This window comes from Acinonyx jubatus, chromosome C2 (genome assembly GCF_027475565.1).
Source record: "Acinonyx jubatus isolate Ajub_Pintada_27869175 chromosome C2, VMU_Ajub_asm_v1.0, whole genome shotgun sequence".
Classification (NCBI taxonomy): Eukaryota; Metazoa; Chordata; class Mammalia; order Carnivora; family Felidae; genus Acinonyx; species Acinonyx jubatus.
In genome coordinates this window covers 142,133,044-142,148,139 of record NC_069384.1, presented here as the reverse complement: position 1 = coordinate 142,148,139, position 15,096 = coordinate 142,133,044, and the positions used below count along the sequence as shown (strand labels likewise).

The window sequence follows — 15,096 nt, the reverse complement described above, 5'->3', positions numbered from 1 at the left end:
TAGCTATCAGAGTTCATATGTTACTTTAACCCTTTTTTCTTAAATATATGTCATTTTTACTTGAGTAACAAGTACTGTGTTTTAAATTATCTGATTTTAGCATCTCTTCTCTAGAAGGATACTTTCATCCAATGAAAAATAGTGAGTTGACTTCATTGCTTGATCATTTGGCTTCCAAAGTTTACTGAGCAAAAGCGAGTAATGTGAAATGGCTCATATCTATTCCTATCAAAACCTAATTGAAAGAAATGATCAAGTAGGGCAGAATTTGAGGATTGCAGCCAATCTTCTAGATTCAGGGGTAGGCAAACTTTTTCTTTATAGGGCCAGGGTATTTTAGGCCTTATGGGTTATAACAATTACCATAACAATTGGAATTAATAAACTCTGCCATTTGAACAGTTATTCAGTTATGCCTTGAAGTTTCATCCAGCTTTATAGCAAGAAGTTTTTCCTTTTTAAACAGTGTGTCTAGTTCAGTATCCATGTAAATTTTCTCAAAGTTGTCTTTTTTTTTTTTTTATCAAAGTTACCTTTTCTCCTGCCAACCTAGGTTTCCCTTTGTTATATTTATCATTTTTTATAAGCCTCTTCAAACCATTTTTGGAAAGAATCAGGGAACAAAAAATATGTTAGAATCAGAGTAGGTCAAAGGGGCTGTTTATAGTGTATTAGAAGTACATGATATAGAAGGAGACTTCTTCCATTCATGGGAGATTTTACATAAATTTGGATCACATCTACTGAGAATAACTTGAAAACTGGTCCCCAGAAATGTCTTTGAAGACCTCATATACCTAACAACATAGTAAAGAATATACCAGGATTTAGAGGAGGATGAAGGTCCAAAGAGGTGAGTCAACCTTTTGAGGCTACCAGGTTATATATATATAACTGGCTTCAAAGTACACTTTTGAATTCTCTAAACTTCAGTATTAATTCAGAGTATCAACTGAGCGAAACAGTTTTTATAAAGAATTACCGTAGCTCTAAAAGTTCTTAGCTCTAAAAGTTACTTGTATGCTAAAAGAACTGTATGATTAAAGCATGTTCTAATGGCTCCCTAATGCTGAAATTGTATGTACAGCTTTTTACAAGTTGGTTTGCATTTATTTTATGTAAGCAATATGGATTGCCAAAGTGATCAGGTTTCCCTCTTCTGGTTTGTTTACCCTTGGTAAACTCTGTATCATTCAATTATATGTTAGCCTCATTCCTAGCTGCATTTTATCTTGTTTTTCCTTTGCCTTACCATGTACATGATATAAACCTATTTCTAGTTTATAGTCAGTCCGATGTTTTATTAATATTTGTAAGTTACCTCATCACTTTTAAGTAGAACAATTCAGATGTAAGTTTATTACATTAGCAAAAAAGTACATACGAATGTTTCCATAAAACCTTTAAGTACAATTTTACATATTTTTAGGGATGATTTTCAGTTATTTATAAAGCCCCCTTTGTGGGAACACTCTTTTTTCATATTTCCTCCATCATACTGCTAGGCAAATGAGGTACTGTACTATTTCCCTAACATAATTACTGGAGGCCTTTACTGTATACAGCATCTTTTAATAATTACAGTCCTATCAGAAATTTGGCCAGTTTCTTACCAGTGTTCATCTGGTGTTAGCTTTAGGTTGTTGCACTCAGTTCTTAAACAGATCTAGGTATGGGGTAAACTTGAATTGTGAAGTTCTTAAGAAATTGAAAATATAGAAAATATAGATTAATGTTTTTCAAATTGTGCCATGTTCCCTTAGTAATTGTGAAATTTTGTGAGTTAAGTATTTATACAAACACTGAATAAAACAGAACAGAACATACCAGAGTGTGTTACACATAATAAGGGCAATAAGTATGGTTTGTTATAACTTGGTTGTTTGGGTTGCAGAGTAAATTGATTCCTTGCTGTGCTTCACAATCAAAAATGTCTGAAAGACAGTTGATTTTGGGGAATCACAGTTGTCAAAATGTAAATTTCTAAGTCTTTAGCTCTTGGGTAAGATGCTCATACTTTGATTTTAGTTCTTCTGGGTGATATAAAAGTAAATTTTCAGAAGCTAAAGAAAAATATGTATGGGTGAAGTAAAAAAGTTGATTTTTCTTATACGAGGAATATTCCTTTTGTATTGAAGAGTTGAATGTATATTGTCGACGAAGAAAACTGGGCTTTTACACACTTTGTAAGCAGGGCATGTATCTCCTTGCAATGTGGCTAAGCAGGTTTACTTACATTTAAAATTTAGAGGGTTGAGATTTTATACTGGGGCTAAGATTGTGTTGGTAGTGAGTATATTGGAGGTGCTTGGTAAATGTCTAATGAAGATGATGGTGATTATGATATTAAAAAATGTTACTCAAAATGGCAGCAGGCAGTCATTAGATGATTAAAAGATGACTTTGATCAGCAACATGTTAGAGTATGGAGTAAGTTCTCCTGAACCTGTTTCCTCACATGGAAAATGTGGTTACCCAGTTTGCCAAGTTGGTGTGATAACATGGGAGAAATGCTCAACCATCATTATTTTGTTTCACCTATTTTATTTTTTTAGGGTTCTCATTTGGGATGCTTTAGTGTTGTACCTCAGTGTTCAAATAGTTTTATAATTCCTTTATACGTGAAAAAAAAATATGTGTGTGTGTGTCTATGTCATTTAAAGCAAAACTTAACTAACTTCACACTCCTGGTGGGGGGTGTGGGAGGTGAAGTCTGACTATATAATCTCAAAAATAATCTAGATAAATGACGGTTAGTTGGAACTCTGCTAAAGACTTGTGGATGACAACTTGCCTCTTCCAGTCTCACTTAAGTGATGATTTAAATATTCTGTACAAGTAGAATTAAAAATAAATTTTTAACACACTTTGAAGACTATAGCACTTTAATATTTACTGTAAAGTGACTGTCATTGCTTTGTTATCCACAAGAGGGAGAGCTTACACTTAGTAATTTAGACTTTTTTTTTTTTTAATCTGTTTTTAATTCATATGACTTTAAGGGCAAAAAGACTTAGATGTATGTTAAAGTTGGCAACCTAGTTTTTAGTTTAACCTAGTTTATAAGCAGTCTTCATTGAATTGGAAAATGTATATTAGACACTGCTTTAACACTTGTTATAATTATCTATCTTTTATTTTACATGCTTAGGTAGTTTGAATGATTAAATGTGAAGGTTATTCTAGGATCCAAACACAGTCTTGGGTATTTGCTTTGCTTTTCTCCAAGTCAGGTACTGATTTACCATCTCATGACAATAATTAAACACTATTTTTAAACTGTATATTCATATCATGACTGTCTGCATGAATTAGCACACTGTAGCACTTACACTTACTGCTATGTAATGTGAGTAACTCTTTGGAAAGCATACTGAATGCCCAGAATTGCAACAAGGAACCAACAACCCTTCACACTTAAGACAGGTTCCTATGTGAAACATTCACTGTAGCATACCTCTCAGATGTTTACTGGTGAAGTAAAGTGGTTAACTAATTTTTGTGAAGTAATTATTTCACACTTACCAAAAACCTGCAAAAAGCCTGTGATTTTTAATAGACTGCTGTTTGACAAATCACGTTTACAATAGATTAAAACATGCAGATTTTTTCCAAAAGCAGTATAAAGTGTATTCTGCTTCTGTTGAAAGAATTGTGGTTGGTTGGAGTGGAATAGAAAGAAATATCTTGACAAAAAAGGTATGTAACCTTACATTCCATATAATTGTTTTTTAGTAGATCTGTTCCTTCGTAATTAGAATAGGAGGTTAGATGTAGATACCAAGATATTATCCCTTGGTTTAAAGGTTTTTGTTTACAGCTAGATAAAAATTGAAGCATGAAGTAACATTTTCTAATTTGGTACTTGTTATTAAACTTACAACAATATCTTTAAAAGGCAATAATGGTCATTTGAATACTTTGAGATCAGTTCTTATACTTAATATTTTATATATTCTTGTATAACATAGTAAGAATATGTATTGAAGATTTCAGTTTAGTTGGCAATTAAAAACCTAAGAAAGAAAATCATGAATATCCACATAATGTTTAATGGAAGAATGAAACTTTTACAGATTAGGTTTAAAATAGCTAATTTGTAACTGCTCAGATAATTGACATAAAATACTTTTAATTATGAAAATGAGAGGCATTTGTGAAGTCTTTAAATTCTGGTTCATATAATCCTCTCTCTCTCTAGCTTCTTTTCCCTTACCAGGAAATCATCTGGCTCTTCCTGTCTTGTGCTGTCATGTCACATTGGTTTAGAACCAACAATATGAGACAGCCCAGTCAAACATAAAAGAATGGAATGCATGAAACCTAAATTTTATTTTAATGTGGGTTTGGGGATACACATTTCAATTCACAACGTCAAAACCGAATAATCAAGAGATAAATACAAATTAAAACTCTATACATGAATAAATGTCACTATTTTTCTGTATCAGATTTGCAAATGAAGAAAATACTCCTTACCCTAAAAGTATGATAATAACACCACTGCACATTATGGGCTATAATAAAAACCTCAATTCTGAGAACTATAAGAAACTTGGTGATAATACTTCTTTTTTGGTAAATACCCTTCTGTTTAATACAGTTCAGTTAATGGCTAGAAACTAGGTCAATATTATTATTGAATAAGATCTTTTCACTTGTTCTAATGCCCTAATTGTATTTCAATTATTTAATGAGGAAGTTTTGTTTAATTTATATCATCTCAAAACTAGAGCAGGAATGCTCATTTCTATTTTAAAGTCACTCCTTTCTGTCCGTAAGGAAAATAACCATTAACTTTTTTTTTTTTAAACTTGCATTTCAGCGACAATATGCAAAATGCATACTGGGAACTGAAGAGAGAGATGTCTAATTTACATTTGGTGACTCAAGTACAAGCTGAACTACTAAGAAAACTGAAAACCCCAACTACAGTCAAGAAAGGCAAGTTAATGTTTGCTGGAAACCACTGATTCCAGCCAAACAGCTTGAAGAGCAACTGGCTATCGTTTCTTATCGAAATCTCATCAGATGATTTTGATAAGCCAGAGTATATATAGTATGTTCACAGCCTACCTATTCTCTGCTTTGGCTTCATTCTCATACTGGTCAACTTCACACATAAAGGTGTTGCTGATGTGTTTTTTCTTCTGTACTGTATTCTTTTCCCCTTGTGGCTTTTTTTCTCAGCCAAGTGTTGCTTATGTGTATAAGGCTGAGGTGTTAAGTTTGCTCTAGTTGACCTTTTACCACAACTCCTCCTTATATTTAAAAAAAAAGACATCAAGACATCAAAAGCTATTTTTCATTCCAGTGCCACAGAATATATCAAAGACCTAGCCCTTTAAATTAGTTTTGAAAAAAATAACTTTGATGCATAATGTTTTCATTTGGTAAACTTAATTTTTCTTCCCATAAAGGATAGACCGTTTAGAATGGAAACTGTGATCCCACTAATCTCTTTCAATGGAACAAAAAATTTTCATTGATTTGCTTTTCATATTAACTGCTTGGCTGACTAAACTTTTGAGTTTGGGGCCTAACCTAGTAGTTAGTGGCTACTTTACAAAAGCTCTTTGCATATCTCAGAGAAAAATCAGTGCATGTGTGCCTTTTATTACATAATAGTTTTATTTCTGAAAAGCTGTATAATGTAAATTTGCCCAAAAGTTTATTTTGAAGGAATTGAGATGTGACTTTTCGTAAAAAAAAAATAATCACCAGCACCTAAAGTTATATGCACCTTGGACTGGCCCTAAAGAGGGCACAAGAGAAATGTATTTTATAAATCTCCTCAGGAGTGTTAACTAGTAGGGAAAAAGGAAAACTAAAGTCAAAATCCCTTTTAGTTTCTAGAGAGTTATTTATGAATCAGGCAAATTAATATCGTGCTCTGCCAGGCTCCAACTTAATTTATGGTTCATTTTACCCTGGAGTTTTCCAATGGCCAGGGTTACCTATGAGGCAACTGTGTGTTGATTGGTAGAGGTAAAATTTCTCTTAAAAGGAACACAGAATAATTTTACAGGGAGTTTTCAGTGAGGCTGTTTATTATAACAAATATAGTCTCCAAAGGATAAGAAAGGAAAAATGCTCTTTCCACATTTGGAAATGGCTTATTCTTGCGTCCCTTCTGAGCTGGTGAAGGATAAATCTTGTGGTGTATCGAGCTGAAAGTTCTCTGGCAGGCTCTTCACTGCAGAACTCCGTGCTTTGGTGAGTAGAGACAGACTAGATCATCTTTTTTCCTGACCTCCATATCACCCTTGTCCAGAAGTTGAGCACTGTTACTTCTAGGTCTTCTCCACTCCTTCCCCTCTTCCCAAGAAAAAAGGCAATGAGCTCATTTTATAATACGGTTCAGTTTCTTCTAAAATGATAGATTCAAGCCCGAGTTATAATTCTTAGCATTTTGCCCTAGTAGGTTGAATTGGAAGGGGAGGAAAACCTTAGACTACCATTATGTTGGCTAAGACTAGCTAAATAATCGCTTCAGTTTATTTTCTAAGCCATTACGTGTGTACTAAACTCATTTTTTCTCTTGACTTATTACTGTGACCACAGCAGAAATGTGTGTTTATAAGAAACAGAATTATTTTATAAATTCTATTCAAACTGTTTTATCCTTAAGAGCCTTTGAATGTATATTAAATAACTTACTTTGGGGCTCACCAATTCAAAATATAATCATTGCGGAAGAAATTTATTTTGAAGCACCTATGGAAAAAAGATTTGAATAAGCAAAGGAATATTATATTTAAGAACAGCTTTCTTGGTTTCCATGGACACTTAAACAGTAGGCAGGCTTTCTCTAGTCACAATACAATTCTTCACCTTTATTAATGGTCCTATGATATAGGCAGGACAAGAATACCATGTCCATTTTGCAGATGAGAGAAGTGACACCTGGAAGCACAAAAAGTGGCTGAACCTAAAGTCACAATGTCAGTAAATAAGTGATCCAGGATTAGAACTCGATCATTTGTCATCTGTCTCAAATCATAGTGCCCCAGTGATCATGTTAACTTGGAAATGTTATTTCCAGTTCTAGATTCAGCCAAATTAGGATCACAAATGCCTTGACGACTGACCTTTAGCCCGTGCTTTCTTTTTAGCCTGTGCCCCAATAGGATGCATGGAAGACCTTGGGAAAGACAGCACAAAACTGCACTTGGCGAATTTTACTGCAACATACAAAAGACATTCCCCCCTGTCACCAAATGGCAAAACTCTGTGCCACACATCTTCCCCTTTATCAGGAGATATGAAGGTTTTATCAGAGAAAGCAATTCTCCAATCATGGACAGATAATGAGCGATCCATTCTTCATGATGGTACTAACTTTCAGGAACACAACTCTTACGGCAGAAATTCTCTGGAAGATAATTCTTGGGTATTCCCAAGCCCTCCTAAATCAAGTGAGACAGCACTTGGGGAAACTAAAAATAAAACTTTGCCTTTATCCAACCTGCCACCACTGCATTACTTGGATCAACATAATCAAAACTGCCTTTATAAGAGTTAATTCTGAAGAGATTTCAGGATTTGGTCCTGAGGTTACTGTTATCTCCTTCAGTGGCTCTCAGGAAATGACCTAACTGAAAGCAGATTCTGAATAAACTTTTGCAGAGTTCTTCAGTATACACATTTGCACATACTGTTCTCCACATGTATCAATTCTCCAGTATGAAAGAGCACCCTCCAGCTCCATGTTTTAAGAAGCAGATGTAAGCTGCTAATTAATAAACTTAAGGTGTTTCAAAGAAACGATTCTACCTTGGACAGTAATTGTAAATAACTGCCTCTCATGTAAAGGATGGAATTAAAATTTTTTAGGACATGGTTTTATATAGCATGTGAAACGCCTAAATATCTGTTCATAAAAATAAGAGGCCATGAATATGTGAGAAAAATTGTAAGTTGCTTTAATCTGCATAAAAGACAAATGGCAAAGTGAATAGGTTCTATTTGTAGTGACCTTAAAGATGAAATTTATAGTTGAATAATATAGGTTATTCCATCTGCATATGCTATTGTGTTTCAAAGTTTAAGACTCAGTAACATTGTGATTAAAAAATGGTTTCAAGACTTGAAATAACCTGCTCACTGAAACCAACTTTGTCCCATACATCCTTCAAATCCTAACTGAAAAAAGTGATGAAATAGTTGAAAACCTATGTGGTGTGTGAATTATTTTAATACCTCATTATCCAATTAGAAGTAGAGCATCACACAGGTTGCAGTCTAATCTGTGCCTTCAGTGGTCCATAATAAAAAGCTAAATATGTAACTGGATAAAGTCATTTTCTTCAAAGGGTCTATATCTGCTTGTTATGTACAGCGACTTATAAATTGTTAGACTTTGTTTTGAAATGTAAGAGTGACTTTTGATTAACCACATTAAGAATTTTAGTTCTGTAAACCAAATTCTGTGCTGTATTGATATAGTCTGATCACGGAATGTCCCCAAACTTTTTGATTCTAAGTGGCCTATCATTTATCAACAAAGATATAACAAGGATGGCTTCACATGGAAATCTGTCTAAATTCTTTCAGGGTGGTGGTATTAACATTGCAATATAATGTATTAGTTGGCTTATACATCTTTTGCCTCAGATAAACTGTTTCATGTAGGAGACCTTTATCCTTTTTGATAGACAGTTTCAAATATCTTGAACTCAAAAGAATATCTCAGATCTCTTCTATATTAACTGAATAGCATACATACATAAACAGTGTTCACTGGTCACAGATATTTTTGTCTTTCTATTATCTTACTCACTTATTCAGGCTTGTCTGTGATTAATGGAATTGGTGTCAGATGCTGGAATTTATTCTGACCAATGAACACAGCTGACTCCAGGGAGTACAATCTCCTGCCAAGTAATAGAACAAAACCCAATATGCATAAAACAAATACAAGACTCCAGGCTTTAGCTAAAGGAAGCAACTACCTGTGTAATAACAAAGCAGCAGAAACTATTTCTCATGTGGCTGCATAGGCTGTATATTATATCTCATCTCTAATGTAGCTTACTGGTTTGCCTTTTGTAAAACCAAGGTTGGAAACTTTCCTTTGTAAAGAAGTCGTATGAGATAATGGCTTGATTAATGTTTTGAATAATGCCAAGAAATTGTTTAATTAAAATAAATTATTTTTGTTTGAAATTGAAGTGAACGTGAAATATTGTCCTTGCCTATATATTCCAGGGTCAGGTACTAATTATCAGTTGTTAATTTGATTCACGTTACAGGCATTTATCTTGTTAAACCAACTTCTTTTGAGTGGAAAAAATGTTCTTCCATCTGAACAACAGGGTAGCTGTCAAACAGGTATGCCAGAAATCCGAGGTTGATGTTCTTTACAGTTTAAAGTGCTAAATAAATGATGGGTAAGACTTGAACCAAAAAATTTACCCAGCCATAAATTTTAAAACATACACTTTATGATCATCTCCGTTCTATGGAAGATTCAAAGAGAAATGAGAAGGGCCCATCTGTAGTTTATTATCTACTTAAGATGGAAATTTTATGTCGACTTCTTTCATACCACTTGAAACTTGCTCCAAAGGGCTTCCCTCGAAAATTTCCTTGATCTTCATATTTTTATGATAACTCAGTTTACATTTACATAGAATGAAGACAGGTAGCAACAAAAAGACACTTACTCCCTCCTCTTCATCTCCTATGAGCAAAAATAAAATTTGTATCTTCTCTAATAGGAAACTGAGGTTCTGCCAAAATGGAACCTAATTCCTACATAGAGCAGGGACATACCTATGGGGAAAATGAGAAAACCAAGTAAGTAGGGAAGAGTTCAAACTTCAAAAACTAAGACTGAATTGTAGGAAAACAGTAATGATCTAATCCAGAAAGGACTTGGGTCAAGGTGGATGTTCAGGGGAAGAAAATCTGTGCGTTCTTAACAATAATACCAGCCAGCGATACGAATGAGCAAGCAGAACAACTGAGGCAGCTGTACTCGTGGGCGAAGTAGACCAGTGTGCTGGCTAGGCCTGGATATTCTGAAAGCTGTAATCAATGGTACAGTTCCTGACAGGGAGGAACATATTTATATAACCTACTGTCCAGCACCTATGGGGAAAGTGACATCTACATAAATGAATTTCCCACATAAAATTGAAGGTGGTTTCTCTGATTCTCATCCAAATTATAAATTAGCCACAGGTTATATATTTCACTAGCTTCCTAAAGTAACTATTTGCTTTTTCTTCATTTGCATCATTTAAAACCAAGAATTAAGGTCCTGTGCTCTAGCAAATGTATAATACCAAAAGACCAACAGAAGCATATAGGCTTGTTTACCCCTATGATTTGTGATCTCTAGGTTTCTATATTTGCTTTGCTTTGGTCTGTTCTAGTAATCTTCCTTTTGATCTGTGGCCTGGGAAAATGTGGTTTCTTTGGGTTTCAAATAAGAGTAAAATAGTTCTTTGAGCGATTGTCTTGAGTAAAGTACAGAATTTGAACATTGGTTCTTCAGGGTCCTATCTGCTTAAAACTAAGTCCTTTAAAAAAAATCTCAGCTCTATTTCATGGGACTGGGGCCAAAGTTAAATCTTGTCCTAGTAGGTAGTACTTTCTATTTGTGATTTTAATGAGAACTATGTAAGTATATATAAATTTTACTTACTTGGAAACTGGTTGCAGTGGCTACAGTGAACGGAGTTCATGGAAGAAAAAAGAGCAACTTTTAATATAAAAGTTCAACCTGGGACCAAATTACTGCACTCAGACAGTTGTTTTAGACTAGCTCCTGAAATCATTAAACTATTTTCAGTAGCCAAACAGGTCAAGGATAATAATTCAATTTTAGGAAATTTTCCATCAAATATTAAGTAAAATTAATTCATGTGTAAGTACTTCTTCATCTATGTTTCCAAATAATCCTTTACTACTACTACTAACAATAACCCTGGCACTGTCCTGCATACTCTACTTACCTTCAGTAACCCTCACAATGAGAATTACTTCCCTGGTTGAATAACTAGTAAGTGACATAACCAGGAAGGATTCTGGTTCGTAACTATTCTGCTATACCACCTCGTTATTAACACCTTTGACAGCTCCTGCTTTCCTTTGGTTACTTCTGGTCTCTGTGATTAGCCACTGGAAGGGAGTAATATCAAGTCTATACAGAACCCTAAAAATCACTGTTAGATTATCACTGTTAGATAACTGTAATAGTGGAAAAACTTACAAAAAAATCCATAATGACCAGGCAGACCATATCCCAGTTCATTATTTACTCCTCCCATCCCATTTGATAAATTTAACTTTGAAATTAAAAAAAAAAAAATCTTTATTTCAGATAATATTTCCATCATTTAGGATAAAGCAAACACTTCCTTGAGTCCATTATTTCAGGTGATAATGATTTCCATGAATATCAGAGCTCTTGAGTATCGCTGGATATTTGCCTACATGCTTGTGGGAAGCTTCTGTAGCCTTTTCTTGGTAGGAATTCCAGTTTTTCTGAATTCTTCCCTTTCCTTCAGGTATTCCATTTTGCATTCTTCATAAAAGGCTGGATCATTATAACTAAAAGAAGGAAATGAATATCTCCTTTTAAAATGAGGTTTCGCAAGCATTTAATGTGAGCTTACTTTAAGTAATATTCAGACATTTCATCAGGTATAATCTTTAGGAATAGATTTTAAGAAATGGTCATAAATACAGTATAAACATTAGGTTATCAAACTAGTTCATTTTTGAAAGGCACCGCCCCGGGACAGAGCAATGAGAAGCACAGTACCCATCCTCAGAAGGCCATGGTGTTCGGAGCACATGAGTAAAGGCTGTGCAACCAGCAAAGTGCTGTGCCAGAGCGCAAAGGTGAGGAAAACCTGATGCACGAAGAGCTGCAAGTAAATTCGTGTCCTTGCAGCAGATCATGCACATAAGAGAAAGGGCCTGGGATGAAGCCAGACTGGGCAAAGGCCGCATCACGAAGGCCATTTTATGCCATACCAACAAGTTGAAGTCTATCCTGAAGGCAATGGGCCACTATTAACAGAAGAACTTGAAGATCAGTTTTGTGTCTTAGGTCACTCTGACAGCATGTGACGGGCCAAAAGGGGGCAGCAAGGTTAGAGGCAGGATGCCTGTAAGGTAGGTAAGTGAACTATTCAACGAATCTAGCCAAGGATGATGAGGGAGGGCCCTAAGCTAGAGGAGGAGCAGTTGTGATGAAAAGGACAAAATGGATCTGGGGGAGATTTAGGACATAAAATCAACAGGAAATAACCATTTAGAGTTAGGAGACAAGGAAAATTCTAAACTCTAGACACACGATGTAGAAGGAAAAGGAGGTGAGTTCAGTTTTGGACCTGAAGAAAGCAGCAAAGAAATGTCATGACCTAAGGAAGTAACCAAAGTCATGGGTCCAAACAGCTTTTGCAGACCTAAGCATGAGAAGAGAACCGGGAGCCCACTCTCTAAAGGATTCAGTTCAAGAAGATAAGGATGAGAAGAAGTAAGAGATGTTGGGGGAACAGTAAAGAGCATAAGAGAAGCCAGGTAGAAGAGAATCTTAAGGGGCTTCTGGAGAGGGAGGTCAAGTGAAAGAAAAAGGACTGAAACGCTATTCACTGGATCTGGCTACCATGAATCCACTAGAACCTTTAGGAGAAGCAGTCTCAGTGGAAGGGGGCAGAAGTCAGACAGCAGTTTACTGAAGAATGAATGAAGACGCGGGTAGAAATGAAAGCAACCACTTATGTTTCAAGATGTCGCTACAACGAGAGGAGAGAGGGCGGTGGTTGGTTACCTTCATTTCGTGGAATGTCAACAGTAAATAAAGCAGAGCACTTTCTTATTCAAAGATGAAGAAACACAGTGTGTTGAAAACTGAGGTCAAGTAAAATCCTTTACTCCATTTAGCAAATGTCATAACCCTCTTTCGTTTCCTTCACTGCTTTTCTCTCTCCTAAAGAGATGCAGCCTCCTCCAACCCCTCCCAGCCCCTTCCCCAGAACAGACTAGAACCTCTTATTTTTTCCTATTTCCAGGGGGTAAAAGGAAGGGTATTTAAATAATATTCAGATAACAAAAGCTAACAAATACAATAAAAAAAGGAGCTACCACTGATTGACTCCCCACTATGTGCCAGGCACTGTTGTAGTGAATTTACATACAGTTCCTCACAATCACTGCACCAGGAATAATTTCCTGTCTTCTATGAGGAACCTGCCCAAGGCTTTACCACTAGCTAAGCTCTGGCTCGTCCAGAAGGTCAGCCCCACTGTCCTCTCCACAGCCCGCGCTCCTGCCCCTCTGCTCTAGTGATGCCCATCTGGGAGAGAGGGATAATATGGCAAATTAAGAACAAGTTATTATGACAAACTGAGGTGTAAAAATTCTTTAATATATAAACAAAGCATTCAACAAATCCAGTCACAAAGAAGTTTAACCAGTTCATCGATCCATCACGCATCTCTTAGGAGCATGAGGAACAAAACTGGAAGAAAAGGAAGTCATAGAAGGAACTCTTACCCCTCTATGATGAAGTGCTTAGTGCAGGCCCTGGCCCATAAATAAGGGTGTGTTTCCTCCTCTATAAATGCAGACGTTAGTTTAACTTCCCAAGTCTCCTACCTACAGAATTTTTTTTTAAGTTTATAAATTTTAAATTTCTGTGTACATTATTTGCTATCAATGAAAACAGGGGCACCTGGGTGGCTCAGTCCATTCAGCGTCCCATCCGGTCATGACCTCGCAGTTCGTGAGTTCGAACCCCACATCGAGCTCTGAACTGATGGTGCAGAGCCTGCTTGGGATTCTCCGTGCCCCTCCCCTCCCCACATTCTTCCTCTCTCTCAAAATAAATAAACATTAAAAAAAAAATAATTGATTCAGATAATCACTACTTTTTATCTAATTCCCTAATAAGGAAGTATCAAACCATGCGGACCTATATGTTTCACAGGCTAGAGGAGCACAGTTAGAGAAGGAAATATAAGGGATAACCAAAACCACGACCTCACAGCTATCAATGAACAATACGAAAGTATTCTGCAATACTGTGAATAATGTAGATAATGAAATGTGTGGGGAGATACGGCAGAAAGCACTTGCATGCAAAGAACCTGCAAAGTTTTCCTTTAATATTCAACTAAATGTCAGTGAACGTATTTAAGACTTATTTTTAAATCGATTCATCTCAAAAATCAAAATTTACCTTTGTATCCTTCATTTGATGTAGTGCAACTTTCCTAGGAATTAAATTATATTAATCCCCCAAATCACCAGGCCGACAAATCATCGAATTCAGTACATTTTCATTAGAGGAGACAAATATAAACCCATCTGTAATATATTCTATAGATCAACTGTTCACGAAAAGGAATTTGGTAAGTCATGTGAAAAATCCTGTATTTTTGTTCGCGGATCTCATATTTTTAATCAGATACAATGTTGACACATAACTTGACAAGACCTTTGGTAAATACGTTGCTTAGTATGTAACAAACTGAAATCTCAGACTCAGCTAACGATACCAAAGATGTGATGGGGCTAGTAAAGGACCTATTACATGTAATGAGTTAAATAACACACTCTCACCTACTACATACGTCACACACATACACACACAGAGAAGCATAAACAATGGGGTGATGACTTACTGAGCAGTTAGACATTCTTTCAATGCAGAATTTTCTTTTCGGCATTTTACTACCATAAGGATTCCAGAGTCCTTGCAACATTTGGTAAAATCTGAAAAAATGTGGAAAGAACAAAACAGCCTGCAGTTACATCAACACAATTTTCAACAGCTCTAAAATATTCATCCACTTAACATCCGTTACCTAGATTGTGCCTGGCACACGGCACACCCTCCACAAAAGACACACACATGAATAAAAGGCAGAACCGGACGAGTGCCGTTAACTCTGCAGGAATAAAGAAGGAACTCTGAAAGGGGGGAGAGAGGACCTCTGAGGAGGCGTCATGGAGAGAGAAGGGACGTAGAGACTAAGGGAGATTTCTAACAGAAATAGGGGATCTTTCACAAGAAATGAGTAAGGAGGGTAAAAGGGAAGCCGTTTCCAGACACGGGCATCTGGCGTCTAGTTT

General features: G+C 35.8%; 2 protein-coding genes across 5 annotated transcripts in view; one reads left to right on the top strand and one right to left on the bottom strand.

Moving 5' to 3' along the window:
• AZI2 (5-azacytidine induced 2) overlaps positions 1-9,173 on the top strand; it is a 37,954-nt gene extending 28,781 nt beyond the window's left edge. For all 3 annotated transcript variants that reach the window (XM_027040872.2, XM_053221551.1, XM_015083770.3), the window contains 2 exons: positions 4,826-4,944; positions 7,116-9,173. In XM_027040872.2, coding sequence (XP_026896673.1) covers positions 4,826-4,944; positions 7,116-7,525 — 529 coding nt within the window. In that variant the 3' untranslated portion in view covers positions 7,526-9,173. The remainder of the gene's footprint in view (positions 1-4,825; positions 4,945-7,115) is intronic.
• Positions 9,174-11,305: 2,132 nt separating this feature from the next.
• CMC1 (C-X9-C motif containing 1) overlaps positions 11,306-15,096 on the bottom strand; it is an 87,468-nt gene continuing 83,677 nt past the window's right edge. For both annotated transcript variants that reach the window (XM_015083773.3, XM_027040876.2), the window contains 2 exons: positions 14,646-14,736; positions 11,306-11,562 (listed from right to left, as the gene is read on the bottom strand). In XM_015083773.3, coding sequence (XP_014939259.1) covers positions 11,442-11,562; positions 14,646-14,736 — 212 coding nt within the window. In that variant the 3' untranslated portion in view covers positions 11,306-11,441. The remainder of the gene's footprint in view (positions 11,563-14,645; positions 14,737-15,096) is intronic.